Here is a 19437-nt window from a genome sequence, read left to right as displayed (position 1 = left end):
ACTAGTTTAAGCCACAATCTCATTAATATAATTTTGATAAAATATAATATTATTTTTCTGGGGTCAAAAATAATTTTCTCTAAATCAAAAATCTAATTGAGAGAAAAATCTCCATTGTAATGTACATCATCAAAATGCCATGTTTAAGCTCGATAAAAAATGCCATACATACATACATACATCCTTACACCCATACATACATACATACATACATACACCTATACATACATACACCTAGTACCATAAAACTGTGCAGCAGGAATTCAAGCACAATAGATTGCTTTTTTAAACGAGTTTTAGTTCATCATCATAGTCTCATCTTTTACGGGTAACGCTGTAACTGGTTTGTTGTCATATAAAGTAAAGAATAAATAGCTTTGAACAAGATTCAGTAAAATATAAAAATACAGATTTTTGTCGAGATTAATGACTTTATAGTTTATCCTACTAAATCCCCCATTTTTATAAATAAAAAAATAATTAACATTAAATTATAAAACAACGATGATAATAGAGGAACATACTAATTTTTTTAAAAATGATTATCTAATTAGGTTTCAATGTGTCTTCAGTGCTATCTATCGATCATCATTCTATCTATCTATCTTTAAAAAAATCCACCAATAGGAGAAAAATAAAGAAATTTAGCGGCGATATCAAATGGACAGTATTACTACTAATCATACTAGGGTGCTATGTATATATATTTTCCCTATTTGTTTATCCCTCCTCCCCTTTGACTCTTTTGTTAGGTATTATATATCAGCTTTCAGTCCGCAACCCCTTCCTTGGTGTATCCCACCCCCTTCCCCACTCCCGCTAATTCTATGTCACCCTTCCAATAATATCAACGCCATTTTTAAAAGTCATAATCCCCGGCCCCCCTTGCTTCACCTCTTGTTATATATATATATATCCCTTGCATGAACGATGATAAATCTTACCTAAACGTAGTGATGGTGTTTTGGTTCCTGTTCAACATGCTTATATTGACAAATTGACAAATTGACAAATTGACAAATTACTATGAGTCTATATAAACTGGTGTAAGGAGGATGATAACAAGAATATACGGTGATAACCAGAAAACTGAAGTAAAAAAGACGACATTAAAGCAATACTGAAGTCATTTAATGTTGTTCCGAAGCAAAACGTTTTTCTTTAGTTAGATATTAAATCACTTATTAAGTGCAAAATGGGTTTGTTTACACTGCGCAACTTCAATGCCTCATGTGCAGTGGGCTATTTAATGTCATAATTTGAGTCTAAGAGTCGACTTTACGCTCCAGAGTTTTCTGAATAACGCTGTCGAATGTTTCAGTGATTATAACCAAGCAAACGATTCGCAGAGGAGTTATAGTTTAAACCCGCAAAACCCAAAAATGCCTTGAAAACGCCTAACGGGGTTGAAAATTGTAAAGGGGGGGACACCCTAGTAATATAAAACATGTGTAACTAACTGTTGAAGTGAAAGAGTGTTAAAATATAGGAGTCTAAAAGTGCTTTATTTAGATAACTAGGAGTACTTTTTATAGGAGCGTAGGAGTGCTATTAAAAGGAGTGTATGAGTGCTATTAATAGGAGTGTATGAGTACTATTAATAGGAGTGTAGGAGTGCTATTAATAGGAGTGTAGGAGTGCTATTAATAGGAGTGTAAGAGTATAAATATTAATAGAAGTGTAGGAGTACTATTCATATGAGTGTAGGAGTACTATTTATAGGTCTTTATGAGTGCTACTAATAGGAGTGTATGAGTACTATTAATAGGAGTGTAGAAGTACTTTTAATAGGAGTGTAGGAGTGCTATTAATAGGAGTGTAGGAGTGCTATTAATAGGAGTGTAGGAGTGCAATTAATAGGAGTGTAAGAGTATATATATTAATAGAAGTGTAGGAGTACTATTTATATGAGTTAGGAGTGTAGAAGTACTATATGCAGGAGTGTAGGACTACTGTTTATAGGAGTGTAGGAGTACTATTAATAGAAGTGTAGGAGTACTTTTAATAGGAGTGGTACTATTAATAGGAGTGTAGGAGTACTATTAATATGAGTGTAGGAGTACTATTAATAGGAGTGTAGGAGTACTATTAATAGGAGTGTAGGAGTGCTATTAATAGGAGTGTAGTAGTACTATTAATAGGAGTGTAGGAGTACTATTAATATGAGTGTAGGAGTACTATTAATAGGAGTGTAGGAGAACTATTAATAGAAGTGTAGGATTACTATTATCAGGAGTGTAGGAGTACTATATGTAGGAGTGTAGGAGTACTTATAATAGAAGTGTAGGAGTATTATTAATGGGAGTGTTATATGTAGGTGTGAGCTAAGAGGTGTGGATGAGCTTCATAACGAAAGGTCTAAGGTTAATAGTAAAAGCTTATCCTCTAAATATCCCCAATGTATGATAATAAAACAAAATACATTTTGCATGTTAGGCAGAATTCCCAGAAACCCCAACGGAACATAAAAAGTTATCGTAAACATAAATAAAGGTGTTTACAACGTGCACTCTTTAAAGATGACAAGAGACACTAATAAAATGATTTATGTCAATATATTCCTAAATTTGTCGTTGTTAGAACTTGAGGAGTCCGATGCGGAAGTATTTTGCAAAGATTGTTCCTCCGTCCTCAGATTGTTTCCAGTTGGTTCGTGTTTGGGTAGTTTTTGCTGTAGATTGGGTAAACCAGAACTTCCGATCATTGAAACTTTTGCTTTGATGTTGGATTTTACTCTACAATTGAAGTTTTAAAACACGTTTAACAAGTTTGACAAAAAAAAAACATTTAAAAATGTTACGTTAGTTCAAGATGTAGGATATTTTAGATAACGATGATCTATAAATTGAATGTTAAAACATTCTTTAAACATATGTTCTAATATAATCCAAAAATGTTCAATATTTAAAAAAAGAAGGAACTGAATTAATCAACTACCTACTGCCGGTTCAAATTTGAACCACAAATTGAAAGGTTAAGTTTCTAGAAGGATTTGAACCGCGCGGCTGTTGTAGGTAGTTCAACGACCCCGCAAAAACATTAAATTCGATCTCAGATAGCTTTTTTAAACAGAAAACGGAACAAATAAAAAAGTTTTAAAAATAATGTGTTTTTATTTTTTGTTTAAATGTATTAAAGTGTTTAAGAGATAAAAAGATTTCAAAACGGCATGGTCTGCTATTATATCAATACAATGAAGACGAGTTTTAAATTTAAATTCAATTATTAGCAGGTTTTTTCTTTAATTGAAATTTGACACGTAGTTAAAGATAAGCTATTTTAATTGTCAGCTTCTCTTGTTTATGTGTATCAATGCTGTTTAAAAGCTTGATATAAACCTAATTGAAATCAAAAGTCGTCTTCATTGTATTGATAAATGCGAAGACGACTAGGTTTTAAAGTTTGGACAACGATCATGCCTTCATGATATATAAATTGTGAATATGGATATAGGTTGAAAGTATACAAGTATGGAAGAATGAAAATTTTGAATAAAAACTTCATTATGTTCCTTGGCACACGACCATCAGGCTTTACATCCGGCTCCATGTAGTCATAGTCCTCAAACAAATACAAATTAGTTGAATTTAAAAAGTCGCAACAATATGCACAAAAATGCGCAAAAACATATGTCTGTAGTCTGTACACTAGATATAATTTAATTTATTCTGACTGTCTCCTTATATTCATGATTCCCTGCAACTGTAAACTTGTTTCTTTCTTTTTTAAATCTTTTAAAAAGCTATCAATTTATACTATATGAAAGGCAGAAGACTTAATTTAACCTTAAGATCGTCATAAAAGATCGAGTATTAGATGGTCTTTACCAGTTCTATCCCTTGTTGGTAACCCTGTTTATCCATGACTGTAGAGTTTTCGCCAAAAAGCCCGTTATTTCTCTAACAATTACAATGGTCGATCAGTGACGTTTCCGATTGTGTTCATAAGAAAGATCTATATATCATATAGAAATTTAGCGTGAGACATCTAGCGGTCAAACTATCGTCCTTTAAAGTACGTTTTCAGGACGGGCTCTGTTCATGCGTTATTAGGGAAAGAACGGGCTCATAGGTTAATGTTAACATGGTCACGTAGGTACACTGTTCCAAACACGGAAATAGATTCTCTACGATCTGTACCGACGATATTAGTCTCTAAATACAAGATAAGACGAAGGTTGGGTAAGATCAGAATCAAAGTTTTTAACTGATCATTCTCCTCATCCATCCTGAAAGGGACAGTTAGCGTGATTTTAAGTGACCCACCATTTACTGATTTACATCCCTTCAATTTTGTGTCTGAGAAAAAATGATAGAGTTATTCTTTTTTTCTAACTTTAAATCTCTTAATATATATATAAAAAAAAGGTATTCATGCAGCAATAAATCAAACAATGAGATTTTTATGACATTAAACTTTTATTTAAATGAACTGTACACGGGCAGCCGGAGTACATTTGAATTTCCGAGCCGGGTCACCTTTCCGGTCCCAGTTTGTACTGTACATAGCTCTATGGACAGGACTAGCTGCAGGTGCAACAAGGTTGACGCGGTTAGACTTTATGCTTCATATAGGTTCAATTTACTTTTACCAAAGGGGCAGATGTGCGTGTGTAAGCATACTTTAAAATGAATTTATAGGGTGGCATGCCCGATTTACAATCATTCCCTTTAAACCTTGGTCTAATCAAAAATGATGATGTGGTTTCTACATTAAGAATTTCAAAATGGAAATTGTCAGAATTCAACACTTTTCAAAAGATAAACGATGAAACCTTCGATCCTTATTGACTCTTAGATAAAGGGTACTGTTGTGAATTTGACACGGAAATGCCCCTTTATGGAAGGTCATGTGAAAGTATGTTTACAGACCGTTTTAATTAAATTGGTTTGAAAAGTATCCCAGAAAGGATAATACTCCGCAACATAACATGAAAACCATAAAACTCTGGTATGAATGGAAGACTAATATTCTAAAGTTATGACTTTAAATAATCGAATAAACATGTGATACATACATTATGCAACTCATTTAACTTAATAAGTGAATTAATAATTTACCATGTAAAACTAATTTAACTATTGGTTTAATGTCGTGTTCCTATTCTACAGATTTATGTTTCTCAATGTAGTTATTTACCTTGATCAAATTTTCTGAGAATGAGTCCTCCAGGTCTAAAGATCTACCGTGAACCTCTCGTCCCGTCTCTTCCGTCCCATTTACTTTCTCCGTCCCGTCAAACTTTCGTCCCGTCCTGCACATTGATCATGTTAATGCATGAGCTTTAAACAATTCGTCCCGTCCTGTACATTAATCATGTTTATTCATGAGCTCTAAAAAATTCGTCCCGTCCTGTACATTGTTCATGTTTATTCATGAGCTTTGACAATTCTTCCCGTCCTGTACATTGATCATGCTTATTCATGAGCTCTAAACAATTCTTCCCGTCCTGTACATTGATCATGTTTATTCATGAGCTTTAAAAAATTCGTCCCGTCCTGCACATTCATCATGTTTATTCATGAGCTTTAAACAATTCGTCCCGTCCTGCTTATTGATCATGTTTATTCATGAGCTTTAAATAATTCGTCCCGTCCTGCACATTGATCATGTTTATTAATGAGCTTTAAACAATTTGTCCAGTCCTGCACATTGATCATGTTTATTCATGAGCTTTAAACAATTCGTCCTGTCCTGCACATTGATCATGTTTATTCATGAGCTTTAAACAATTCGTCCCGTCCTGCACATTGATCATGTTTTTTCATTAGCTCTAAACAATTCGTCCTGTCCTGCACATTGATCATGTTTATTCATGAGATCTAAACAAGTCGTCCCGTCCTGCATATTGATCATGTTTATTCATGAGATATAAACAATTCGTCCCGTCCTGCACATTGATCATGTTTATTCATGAGCTCTAAACAATTCGTCCCGTCCTGCACATTGATCATGTTAATGCATGAGCTTTAAAAAATTCGTCCCGTCCTGTACATTCATCATGTTTATTCATGAGCTTTAAACAATTCGTCCCGTCCTGCACATTGATCATGTTTATTCATGAGCTCTAAACAATTCGTCCCGTCCTGTACATTGATCATGTTTATTCATGAGCTTTAAAAAATTCGTCCCGTCCTGCACATTCATCATGTTTATTCATGAGCTTTCAAAAATTCGTCACGTCCTGCACATTGATCATGTTTTTTCATTAGCTCTAAACAATTTTGGCAACAAGCCCATGGGGTTTATGCAAATCTTTGCAATAACCCATTACTATTTTTTAAAATCTGAATATTTGCCTAAACCTCTAAAGTTCCGATATCATTCCAAATCTATGATATTTCAAGCTATTGCTACTTAATCTATATGGCAATGACAACCAACCTAAGCTAAATACTAATCTTTACATCAAACCGTTACATTTTAGATTTTTAGTTTAAATGACTTTATATGGCCTTAGTCTCAATGCCTACTTAATCTATGGCGATGGAAACCAACTTAGGCTAAATGCAAATCATTGCATATTAAACTATTACTTTATAGAATTGTTGTTAAAAAATACTTGCCTAAACCTCCAAAATTCCTTTTTTCAGATCTATGAAATATCAAGCTTTTGCTAATTAATCTACGGCAATAGCAACCTACTCAAAATGCTAATCTTTAAATTTAACCATTACTTCCTAGTAGATGCTTTATTTTTAAAAAAACTGAATATGTGTCTGAACCTCTAGAATTCCGATATCTTTTCAAATCTATGATATATCAACCTTTTCTACTTAATCTACGGCAATAGCAACCAACCTAGGCTAAATGCAAACATTTGTACCAAAACCAATAATCTTTGGTTTTTGTTTGTACTTGCATTGACCTTGATTTTCTAATTATTACATATTTTAAACCTGGATTTAAACGTTTAATATTTCAAATTTTGTTTCTAAATATAACTAAATTTATAGTTTGAGCTATCAACTGTCCACGGCATCGGTTTTCAAAGATATGAAAATTTAGATGATGTTACTATATTTTTTGAAATGATGGATTTTTTATATTTAGTTGGATATTGTCTATTTTTTGTGAACAGGAAATTCTAATAAAAACGTATTCTGTTTAATGTTTATTTTTGCATATTTTAACAAAAAAGGGGTTCGGAAATACTTTGTTTGATTATTTTCATTATTAATACAATATGCAATGGGGGGGGGGGGGGTTAAGCTGATTTAAATTTTTTATCATTTCCTACCTAATATTAGATTTGACTCTGGGACTCCTTCCGTCTGGTTTAATCTTGAGAACTGATCTAGGTTTCTCCGGGTCCACTAAACAGTAGTAATCATTTAATATTACTCTAGGTACAACCATACTTCTCTAGGTTTCTCTAGGTCCATTAAAGAGTACAGATCATTTAACTACTCTTGGTACAATCTTGCTGCTCTAGGTTTTTCAAGATCCATTAAACAGTACAGAGCATTTAACATTACTCTTGGTACAACCTTACTGCTCTAGGTTTCTCGGGGTCCACTAATTACAGTACAGAGCATTTAATATTACTCTGGTACAACCTTACTCCACTCCAAAAGGAAGGCTCCTATGATATATTGTACACCACGATGTAAATTGTATAAGCATGACTTCACAATTTGGTATCAAAATATTTGTAAAGGATTATCTCTTCTACGTGATTTTAAACTCCTCTTTCATTTTTCTTTTCTTTGTTTCTTAACTTATTTCATAATTTTTATCAGATTTAATTTATTCTTTTATTATACTTTGCTCTAAATTTGTTCTACTTTTATATAGTTTCTTACTGTTCTTACTCTATACGATCTTTTGTTTATTCCTTAATCAAAGTAAAATAAAATTTTTTATTATTTACGTCTTTTCCTCAATTTAATATGATAGTTTTTTCTACTTTTGTTGATACCATTTCAAAAGAAGAAAACGTTAGAAAATAAAAAGTGGTAAAAAAGGGGGCAGAATTGGGAGGGAGTGGGTGATGATAGGGGTGGGGTTATCAAGAAGGTAAAAATTAAATTATTAAAATTAAAATGTTTACCTATCATGTTTAGCTCAGAAAAGCTGTCTTGGCTTACATGAGGTTTATTCTGTAAACAACATAATGATAAAAACTTATTCATTTAAAATAAGAATAAAAATAAATATAACAGGAATTAAGAGAAGTTTGGAGTGGCATATCCAGTTTACAATAATACGATCAACAGATTTTTCTCGTCAAGAATGCGTGATTTTCTCTTAACAATTATTTTTTTAGTTACTCTGTACATATCCCCTCGCCCATTTCTGCTTTGGAAACAAGGGAGAAAATTGTCAGAATTAAACGACTTTTCAAGATGAAAAAAAAAGATATTTTCCACATTATTTATCGGATAAAGGTATAATAATACCATTGTGAATCAGATAAACCTTCTTTAAAAATGATTCTGAAAGTAAAATAATTTCAAAGCTTGGAACTTATTTGAGAAAAAGCGTACGTGTGAAGATGAACCAGGACTAAAGGAGTGTAATGTACCCAGAACAATTATCCAACCCACGGAGCTGAACCCTAACCTTGGGTTCTTCACCATACAGTTTAAATTCTACCCCGAGTGGATCTTGAGTGAGAAATATCATGTTAAAATCCATCTCTTGTAGTCGGAAAGGTGTATTTTTTTCCAGAAATTTAAAAATCAAAAATATTGTTGTTTTGAAGAAAAATCAATTCAATATCACGCAATGACAATTAAAAAAATCGGATGCCTTGAATTCTGTAAGAAATGATATTGTAAACAATAATTGTCTTGTAATTTTTTAACATAAAGGGACTCACGACATAATTTCTAAAAGCGTAACACTCCCATATAAACGCAATGTTACCCTGCATGTACATTGTACAGGGTGTCCCACGAAACATGATAGTTGGTGAAAAGTTTAAAATGTCTTCTTCCATAATTAAAAAATTTTAAAATTGATTTCAAAGTAAAATATATTTTAGTGTATCTAATACAGTATATGGAAAAAGATATTCAAAACTGTCATGTTTCGCGGGACACCCCTGTATGCCTTTTTCGAATAAAAAATAAAGGCATATATAAGGATAACTCCCTAATTTTTTATCAGTGCACGATTTTACACGCATCGGACGTAAAAATATTCAAACTCTTACGAGGCCACCTTAAGTAAATTTGAGTGTCCTTGGTGGCTTAAATATCATTAACGTTTTATGTGATTTCATTTTTTTCAATATTTTTTTTTGAATTTTTATCATTTGTGTTTTTCCTGGAGAAGAGCAGCAATGTTGTTTTTAACCCTAGGTGTTCTTCCTCCTTCGGTTCCCTGGGGGGCAGGAAACCTGAAACACAATTAGTTAACCCTAGCGATCTAAAACTAAGTTTAACAAGCAAAGCGCCAATCTTGTATGCCGAGCCCATTAGCGCCTGATCCAATCAGGGTTCAGTGATGTGTTTGTTGTCTATTCTGAACCAATAAAAAATAGTATGGTGGTAACATCTATCTTTCTATCTATCTCATTATCCAATTAGAGATAAATCCTTATATCGGCGCTATCAGTAAATGTAAATATTTACTTATACTGAAACTATAGTGGTGTTATCAAAATGAAAATTCTATGTGGGCCACCCTGTAAAGAACTTGCCTTTAACCCTATCCCTGCTGGGGTACTTGAAAACCAGGATATGCTGGGGGGGGGATCAATTTGACGCCCCCCCCCTCTAAATCCCATGTTTTATGTCCAAATATGACAAATGATACATCATTAGAAAGCTCTTGTGCTCTACTTTTAGAATCTGCAAAAAAAATTGCAAATTACAATAATAAAAATATTATTTAGGAGTCATATTATAGTAACATTAATTTCAAAGTAAAATATACTAGAGCAAAAGATTTTTTAAACGAAATAAACTGCAAACAGCCTTTAATATCTAATACAGTGTATGGAAGACGACATTCAAAACTATTTATCAACTGTCATGTTTCGTGGGACACCCTGTATAATATCAGAATAGGAGATAGGAAGAGAGCGTTATTAAAGAGACTGTTCCCTTAAAACCTATTAAACCTGGAAAAACGACGACATCTTACTCATTTTGATCAGATGGTTTTAAGGGTACCGTAGTGATTCGAGCATTGCCATCTTTGCAGGAAGGGTTATTTAAAATTACACGTTCAGTATCTTTACATATGATATGCGTTGAGAAATTTCATAACGTTGTGACTTTTTACTTGATAACAGGGGTGAACCAAATCTATGGTGATTTAATACTTTATATGATCCAAAATTCCAAAATTTAAAGTGTATCAATAAATGAGTATCAAAAGAGCCATTATAATACTGTAAATATATTTTTTCCGTGCAAGGAATATGCAAATAAACATCCGCAATTTGGTCAGTTTTATACATGAGGATTAATATTTTTTTTTGTGATTTAATTTCCATAATGGAACTGTTGCAGATGCTATTTCAATTTCCACTTTTTATATATTTATATACAAGCGTGAAAATGACGTGTAATCATTAATGATTCATCCCCGTCGTGAATATGACGTGCCACTGTAAAATTTGAGGGTCACAAGATCAGTACCTGGAAGCAGTATCTCCAAGAGCTCTAGGGTTGGTAACAAACAGATGAGTTTCATCAGGTATTGTAAACAGGGTCTGGGGTGAGCTCAGGGTTGGGTTTGTAGTCGGCAGAAACAAGTCCTCAACGCTCTGGGTAGGACTTTTAGTTGGGAGAAAAGATGGAACCTGGAACTCTCGTGCAATCTTTAATCAAAACAGTTTGATGTGTAATTATTTCAAAGTTTTAAAGAAGTTAGAATATTTTCAAAGTAACTAATTACTCTCTGCAAACTATAATTAAATAATCTGTATATCTTTGCAACCTGATGTTGAAGACATTTTAAAACAAAAGACTATAAAAGGTCCACACCATCAGGTTGTAAAGATATGGGAGAAAGCAAAATTGAGTTTGAGGCAAGTAATAATTTCTTTTGATGCTTAGTTTAAATAATATTATGCCTGGGGAAGTGAAGTAGTTTGATCAGCTGCTAATCTCATAACAGGAGTTGTCGGTGGAGTTACAAATATAGATATTGGAGTCTCTGTCAGATCAGATGGAGTTGTTTTGGGTGGCTGGGTTGATTTAGGAGTAGTGCTAGGTTGTGTTGTAGGAGTAGGAGTAGTTAGCTCTATAATAGGAGGATTAGGAGTAGTTAGTTCTATAATAGGAGGATTAGGAGTAGTAAGTTTTATAATAGGAGGAGTAGGAGTAGTTAGTTCTACAAAAGGAGGAGTAGGGAAGGGAGTTGAACGGGGTTCAAAATCGGGATTTCTAAATTATTTTGTTATTTCAATTTCATAATTTACTTTGGCTCTCCTTTCATTCGTTTTTATTCTTTAAACATTCATTGACTTTAATTGTAAGGGACTGCCGGTGTAATTGAAAGGGACTGCCGGTGTAATTGAAAGGGACTGTCGGTGAAATTTAAATGGACTGTCGGTGTAATTTATATGGACTGTCGGTGAAATTTAAATGGACTGTCCGTGAAATTTAAATGGACTGTCGTTGTTTTTTAAAGGTATGGTCGGTGTAATTTAAAGGGACTTTTGGTGTAATTTCAAGGGACTGACGGTGAAATTTAAAGGGACTAACGGTGTAATTTAAAGGGACTGTCTGTGTAATTTAAAGGGACTGTCGTTGTTATTTAAAGGGAACGTCGGTGAAATTTAAAGGGACTGTCGGTGTAATTTAAAGTGACTTTCGGTGAAATTTAAATGGACTGTCGGTGAAATTTAAATGGACTGTCGGTAAAATTTCAAGGGACTGTCCGTGAAATTTAAAAGGACTGGATTGTCGGTGAAATTTGAAGGGACTGTCGTTGTAATTTGAATGGACTGTCGGTGTAATTTAAAGGGACTGTCGGTAAAATTTAAAGGGACTGTCCGTGAAATTTAAATGGACTGTCGTTGTTATTTAAAAGGAATGTCGGTGAAATTTAAATGGACTGTCGGTGTAATTTAAATGGACTGTTGGTGTAATTTAAAGGGACTGTCGGTGAAATTCAAAAGGGACTGTCGGTGTAATTTAAAGGGACTGTCGGTGTAATTTAAATGGATGTTGGTGTAATTTAAAGGGACTGTCGGTGAAATTCAAAAGGGACTGTCGGTGTAATTTAAAGGGACTGTCTGTGTAATTTAAATGGATGTTGGTGTAATTTAAAGGGACTGTCGGTGAAATTCAAAAGGGACTGTCGGTGTAATTTAATGGAACTGTCGGTGTAATTTAAATGATTATTCTTATAAAAAGTAAAGTTCCCTTAAAACCATTATTTGATCAATAATGTAAAAAAATATCTTTGTTTTTTTCTTGCTTAAAAAGTGTTTAATTCTGATAATTACTCAATTGTTTTCCATTTCTTTCAGTAGAAATGAGCATGTCACTTTTGTAAAAAACACAGAATCGAAAATATCAGTTTTAGTAATTATAAACATGGATATCTAATTCATATGTAATTAATTAGACCAAGCTTTTAGGGTTACCGTTGTAAATCGGACATGCCACTCAATAAATGGGAGGTACCTTAAATATTAGGTTTACACACTTATAAACCCTTCAAGATTGATTGTATAACTTCCTAGGTCTTAAAGTGTTCTAACCCCCCCCCTTCATTGTTCATTCCCTCCACCACTATATTTTTTCATCCCTCCCCCCTCACCACTATATTTGCTCATCCATCCCCCCTTCACAATTATATTTGTTCATCCTCCCCACTCCCACTATATTTGTTCTTCCCTCCCCCTCTCACCACTATATTTGTTCATCCCTCCCCCCCTCAGTCACCACTATATTTGTTTACCCCCCCCCCTGTCTTAATAAGGATATATAAGGATATCCTGAATCTGTGAACAATTAATCCCCACCCCGCCAGTACTGTGGTATATAGTATACCCGGATAAGGAACCATATGAACCGATCTTTGTATCTTTGTATCTCTTGGTAACCCAATAAATACACTATTCTTGATGGTTTCGTTAAATTCAAAGAACTTCAAATTAATGACGGATAATAATTGTATAACAAAAATATTCCTTAGATTAAATTTCTCTCTAAATCTTGTCTTTTCCTTGGAGCTGAACCTATTTCTCAATTTCCCGTCAGAGTTAATTCGTTGGTTCTGGAATGTCTTAGCAGGCGTAGGATGCTTTATCTCTTTATCTTCAACTAAATATGCCAAAAATTGATGATAGTTAAAAGATGTAAAAGTTAACAATGAGTCTAAGGATCTGCAACATTTGATAATTATTAAAGGCATTCCTAAGCGTTTGAGACTAGTTAAAGGATCTATTGTTGTAGCCGGGATGGGTTCATCTTCTATCCTGTTCTCTATAGCATTGAACTTATCATTGATGTGTTGCTTCCTTCCTCTCCTTCGTTCCAGGATATTAGCTCGTAGAATTGGGTTGATTCTATCCGGTTTGCGTCTTTTCTTCACCCGGGACTTTGGCGGATTCCAGTAGTTCAGATTTCGCGCTTTAATGTTAGACTTTACGCGGGGTTTTCTTCCACCGGCAAACGTTTTAGGTGGACATTTAAACGGATTGAGACAGTCTCGGTTTCTGGTTATACCAGGGTTTATAGTTGGGGATACAAATTTAAAGTTTGACCTCGGAGGATTTGAGGTTGTTTCAAAAACTTCTGGATTCTGCGTAAAAGGCTCATCATCATCATCATCAAACTGAGGAATATCATTGACAAGAGGTCCTCGGTTTTCATTCCGACTAGATTCACGGAAACGGTTTCTTTGGTTGTTATGTTTAGCCAGCTCGTTAGCTTTCACTCTAGGTCTGGAACCAAATCTATTTCTCCGGCCTGATATTTTACCACGAAGTACGGGACCAACAAGGTTGTTTTCCTTTTCATTTTTAGATGGCTGTTCAGAATTAAAAGATGGCTGTTCAGCATTGAATGGTCTCTGTTCAGGGCGTAATAATGGTTGTTCATCATTAAAAGGTTGTTGTTCAGGACTGAATGATGGTTGTTCAGGACGGAATGGTTGTAGTTTAGGACTGAATGAAGGTTGCTCAGGGCGGAATGATGGTTGGTTAGGACGGAATGATGGTTGTTCAGAACGGAACGGTTGTAGTTCAGGACTGAATGAAGGTTGCTCAGGGCGGAATGATGGTTGGTTAGGACGGAATGATGGTTGTTCAGGACGGAATGAAGGTTGTTCAGGATTGAATGAGGGCTGTTCAGGACGGAATGAAGGTTGCTCAGGACTGAATGAGGGCTGTTCAGGACTGAATGAGGGCTGTTCAGGACTGATTGAGGGCTGTTCAGGACTGATTGAGGGCTGTTCAGGACTAAAGGCTGGTTGTTCAGGATTACTGAAAAAGGATTGCGCAGGATTGAAAGAGGATTGCAAAGGATTAAATGGTTTTTGAGGTTTATCAAAGGAAGGATGAAAAGGATCTTCCAAGTCTCTGAAAGGTACTGGAGTAAACTCAACAGGAGATACATCGACAGGACTTGGAGTAGGACGAGGTTCAATCCTGGGTGGGAAGGGCTTAGGTCTATTAGCAGGAGGAGGAAGACGACTAAGGATGGAGAGAGGTATCTTGGGTTGAGGAGGGGGTCCCAGGTTAAATGAAGGGGATGGGCGGGGACTGGAAGGCTGGGTTGCAGGAGGGAAGGTCACAGGGTTTGGTGTAGTTAGAAGTATGTTGAGCCCTGTATCAGGAACTGGAGTTAATCCATCCTCTGGGATGAAAGCATTGTTCTGGATTGTAGGAAGGAATGAAAACGGTCTCCGGGTTGGGATAAATGGTATGGTTGAACCATTATCTGTCTCCTTCTTCAGATCTCGCTCTTTAGCTAATATATTAGCTTTGACACGGGGAGCTCGTCCATCCGGCTTCACATCCGGACCAAGGAACGGTATCTCTGTTGTGTCTTCATCATTTTGAGGTTCTACGAAGTCAATTTTATTAAGCTGGGAACGATCCAACTCAACCTTCTTGCTCCCTTGTTTCTTGGGTTTATCGGAGCTCTTCCCAGCCTGCACCAGCAGATTATTTATGTTGGATTTAACTCTAGGCGTTTTTCCGTCTGCACTCGTAAATGGCGGGCTGTCAAAGGGGTTCACGAGATCCTCATTTGTCTCCAGGTTCACACCAACATTGGTATTCACAGGAGACTCAGTAGTATCTACATCATTCTCCTCATCTCCCCTTAACCCTGCTTCCTGTACCTCTGGAGACCCTGGAGTTCCTATGAATCTATCCTGAAACTGTGAACTAGGAACAGGACCTGGAACCTCCGTCCTTCCTCCCTTGTTCTTTAATTGCTGACGGATATTAGATTTAACCCTAGAGTAAATTAATCATTAAAAAAAATTAAATGGGACTGTAAGCGTGATTTCAAGTGACCCTCCATGCGCGCAAAGATGTCGATCTACAATATTGATCAGATAAAGGGTTCAAGGTACCGTTGTAAATCGGACATTGTCATCTTTTCATGAGGGCCACATGAAAATTATGCTCAAATTACAAACTCTAATTTTATGCTCCCTATATCTTTGCAACCTGATGGTATGAACCTTTATTATTTCAAACTTTTGCTATTGGATCTAGAATAATTCATGAAATATTCATGCCACCAGGTTGCAGAGGATATAAGGATCTAAAAGTTTAAGGCAAGAATACAATTCTTTAATAAACATATCGTACCTAGGACCAGTTTGAAATGATCTCCTAGTGGTTGTGAATCCTGCAGGGATAGGGGTGGTAGTAATGGGTGGATTTATTAGTCCCGCCCCTTCTCTTAAATCCCCCGGAGGAGGTAGAGGTCGTCTCGGTGCTGCATCCTTATCCTAGAATAGAAAAGATTTTCTAGGTATTAATGTGATTGATTCTGATATCTCCGTTTTGTTGGCAGTACAAATAAGTCACTTGTGTAGAGAAAATAAAATTAAAAGTAATCCGTTTTCCAAATTATAAAATTTATACTTTTTCCGACATGCTTTAAGGGTTATACCGTTGTGAACCGGGCGTTGACATATTTGCATGGACGCTCACTTTATATTACGCACACAGTCCCTTTAACAAATGATTTTACAACTTTTTTTATTTATTAAACATGATGTGCATTTAAGTGAATTCTTGTATTAACATATATTACATGAGTCAAAATCCACGGAAAATGATTGAGTATTTGCCACAAACTCCTAATCCTTATATCTTTTCAGTCCAATGTCAATGTCAATGTTATAAACCTTAAACATTTTTAAACTATGAATCATGTTAGATTAAATATTATAAGTTTGAAAAATCTAAGGTTTACACCATCAGGTTAAAAAATATAGGTATTAGAAAACTTGAGTTTGTGGTAAAAACTCAATCACTTAATTCAAAAACGCGATTTGGCTAATTTTTAATACTGAGTGTTAGAAATGGGTCATAAATGCCTTTCAGTAAATGCTGTTTTGGAACTAAAATGTCCCCCCGAAATAATTCTTTATTTTTCCCTCTATTCTTCTCATTGCCCCCCCTTTCTTTCCCCCCCCCCCTCGCAGATGAAGATAAGATAAGATAAGATAAGATAAAGTTTATTGCTAAAATACATGTATCTGTGTACAGAACGAGTTTGCAATTACAAATTGATGATTATATTAACACTGTACTGTATAAAGCAATTAGATGGAAAATAGCTCTTGGCTGTTTTGATTATTTTTTCCACCTAATTTTAATAATGATAACAAAACGTTTCAATTAAATAGATTTAAGGAGAACTATTAGAGATCAGGGTGAGAATTTATCTTATCTTATCTTATGAAAGTATAAAGGTGTTCATGAAGAATAATAATTACTTTTCCGTAGCTAGGTTATTCAGACAGGGAAAGGTCGTCATTAGTTCGGTTAAAAATTAACATATCATGGAAAAATATATTAGTTGAAATTATAAAATTCATTTGATTTTCTGAAAATAAAAAAGTGAAAAATAAACAATAAAAAGAACTCTAGACGTTCCTCTCTTACTAAACAAAGGGTTAGACTAAAACTCTTAAAGTTTGACGAAGGTTAATTTTAGAATTTTGCCAGGACTAAAGCATTTAAGAAAAGAACCATTTTCTACTTGCGGGGGAGCAAGCATGTGAGAAAATAAATTCCGTACAGTCGTTTAAAAAGGTTCATTCTTTGTTGTTAACCCTGTACGAAGCAGGACACCCCATGTCTGATCAAGGATGAGATATCCGTGTGCTTTATCGCTGAAAATTTGTTATTTTTTTACTTGTTGCTGAGATAAAGGTTTAAACGGTGGCTCGGAGAAACTATACTATATGTTCACGTACTATGTCGAGTAGTAATCACTAAAGTTAAATTATAATTAATGTGTTTTCCAACCTCTTCATAATCATATTCGTTGTCGGGACTGCTGTCATGCCCTCTACCATCATTCTGCAGTCCACTGCATAGATAGATAGATAGACAGATAGATAGATATATTGATAAATATATGAATAGATCGAAAAATATTTAGATAGTTAAATAGATAGAAAGATATATAGACAGACAGATATATAGATAGACAGACAAACGGCAAAAACCGTTAATTTTGAATTTGTTAAGGAACGAAAAATTTCCATTCTTAAAAGAATTAACAGGTATAGGTACAGGTACAGGTACAGGTACAGGTACAGGTACAGGTACAGGTACAGGTACAGGTACAGGTACAGGTACAGGTACAGGTACATCATATATACAACTATACCTGGAGAAAGATGGCCGGCTAACGCCTAAAAAACGGTTGTGTTCCTGGATTCCAATATCTGTGTAGTCTGTGTTAGCGTAGTCTTCATAGTCCCCTTCATCAGAGTAGTCTACAGTGTCAGGGTAGTCTGATTCAAATCCAAAATCATGTTGGATAAACTGAAAAATCAAAAAAATAGCCAAAATCATCCGTTTATGCAACTGCACCTTGTGATATTAATCCACTCTCCACTAAACGCTACTATATCTTCGGTCAGTGTACTGCAAATTATGGAATTGATTTTTTTTTCGGAATCTTTACTTTTCTTGGTTTTTTATATTTCATTTTTAGCTTTATATTCACGAGAATCAAGGGGAAAACTGGATTTGACCTTAGAAAATGTCACTAATTTGCTTTGAAAAAAAGACCTTTATCCCAGAAATAACGAAACTAAAATCCTTAATATTGGCTAAAAATTCTCTCAAAAAAATCAAAATATGTTTAAAACATATTTTAAAATATGTTTTTTTTATATTTTTTCCCTAACCTGTAAAGATTGTTGACAGTCAACGTCGAACCAGTTTGTACAAACCAGGTGCTGTTGGTCAAACACTGTATCGTTGGGACACAGGAAATGGAAATCTTGAAACTAAAATTATATAAATTAATAATATCTAAGAAGATCCAACTTTGTGGGAAAGACTCAATTCCTTTAAAATATAAGACCAAAATTAGTTGTAAATTTTCAGTTCCGTCCTTTGTATGTATTCATAGAATGTATTTCAAAATTCGACGATGTATTCCTTATTATGTTATAACCCTAACCCTATTTACTAAATTAACCCTATCCCGATTGGGCTATTTTTTCCAATATAGTTTAGAGGGGGGGATTTCTAACCCCCTCCCTTCTATGATTTTGACCTTAGAGTTAAGATAGGGAAGTATGATATATATGTCCCTTGTCAAACTTGCAGGTCTTCTCATTGAAAACATCAATTAGACCTCTATCTATCTATCTCTATCTATCTCTATCTATTATGGTGACAAGGAGGATTTAAAAACAGTTCAAAAAGTACGCTGAACATTTTTCAAAAATAAGTATTTCTTCTTTTGACAAATTTTAATATGTGACATGTTCATTTTTTAAATATATCAATTTTAACCTTGTAGCTTAATAAGTAAAAAAAAATATTTTGAAACACCGACCCACAGTTTGACTGTACTCCACCCTGCCCTATACATTACAAACGAAATAGCAAAATTTGTTCACAACATTGACGTTTAAAAAGTGAAATAACAATAACAATAATAATAATAATTATAATAATAATAATACCTCTAACAAAAAGTTGTAAAAGACTAAAATTCATGACAATGAATATGGAAATATTAATATTGACGAATGCAAATTTAAAGTTTGCATACTTTGACGGCTCCAAACCATCATAATAAAGTCATAATGCTTAATTTTGCAGTATGCAGGCAATAAAACGTCGCAAAAGTGTAATTATATTTGCACTTTTACAACATCATGAAGTTTAACTTTTATACAGGGCACGCCTTGTGCAATTGCAATTTGACCTCATATCTCAGGTTTAACCCTGCCACAACTATTCTACTGCAAACAAATATTAATTTATAATTCATTAATTAAATAATTAATTAGTCTTTAATCTTT

At 34.4% G+C, this 19437-nt stretch overlaps 1 protein-coding gene across 1 annotated transcript in view; it reads right to left on the bottom strand.

Moving 5' to 3' along the window:
* LOC111699403 (uncharacterized) overlaps window positions 1–19437 on the bottom strand; it is a gene marked incomplete in the record, with an annotated part of 40595 nt that overhangs the window by 5656 nt on the left and 15502 nt on the right. The window contains 15 exon segments of the mRNA XM_023470076.1: window positions 945–971; window positions 2562–2735; window positions 3512–3561; window positions 5140–5254; window positions 7241–7316; window positions 8054–8102; window positions 9274–9346; window positions 10596–10777; window positions 11033–11345; window positions 13103–13235; window positions 13329–15379; window positions 15740–15882; window positions 17414–17477; window positions 17781–17938; window positions 18307–18408. Of these exon segments, the coding sequence (XP_023325844.1) occupies window positions 945–971; window positions 2562–2735; window positions 3512–3561; window positions 5140–5254; window positions 7241–7316; window positions 8054–8102; window positions 9274–9346; window positions 10596–10777; window positions 11033–11345; window positions 13103–13235; window positions 13329–15379; window positions 15740–15882; window positions 17414–17477; window positions 17781–17938; window positions 18307–18408 (3710 nt within the window).

This window comes from Eurytemora carolleeae, unplaced genomic scaffold (assembly GCF_000591075.1).
Source record: "Eurytemora carolleeae unplaced genomic scaffold, Eaff_2.0 scaffold353, whole genome shotgun sequence".
Classification (NCBI taxonomy): domain Eukaryota; kingdom Metazoa; phylum Arthropoda; class Copepoda; order Calanoida; family Temoridae; genus Eurytemora; species Eurytemora carolleeae.
Note: the sequence above shows the minus strand (reverse complement) of the source record. Positions and strands in the feature narration are given on the sequence as shown.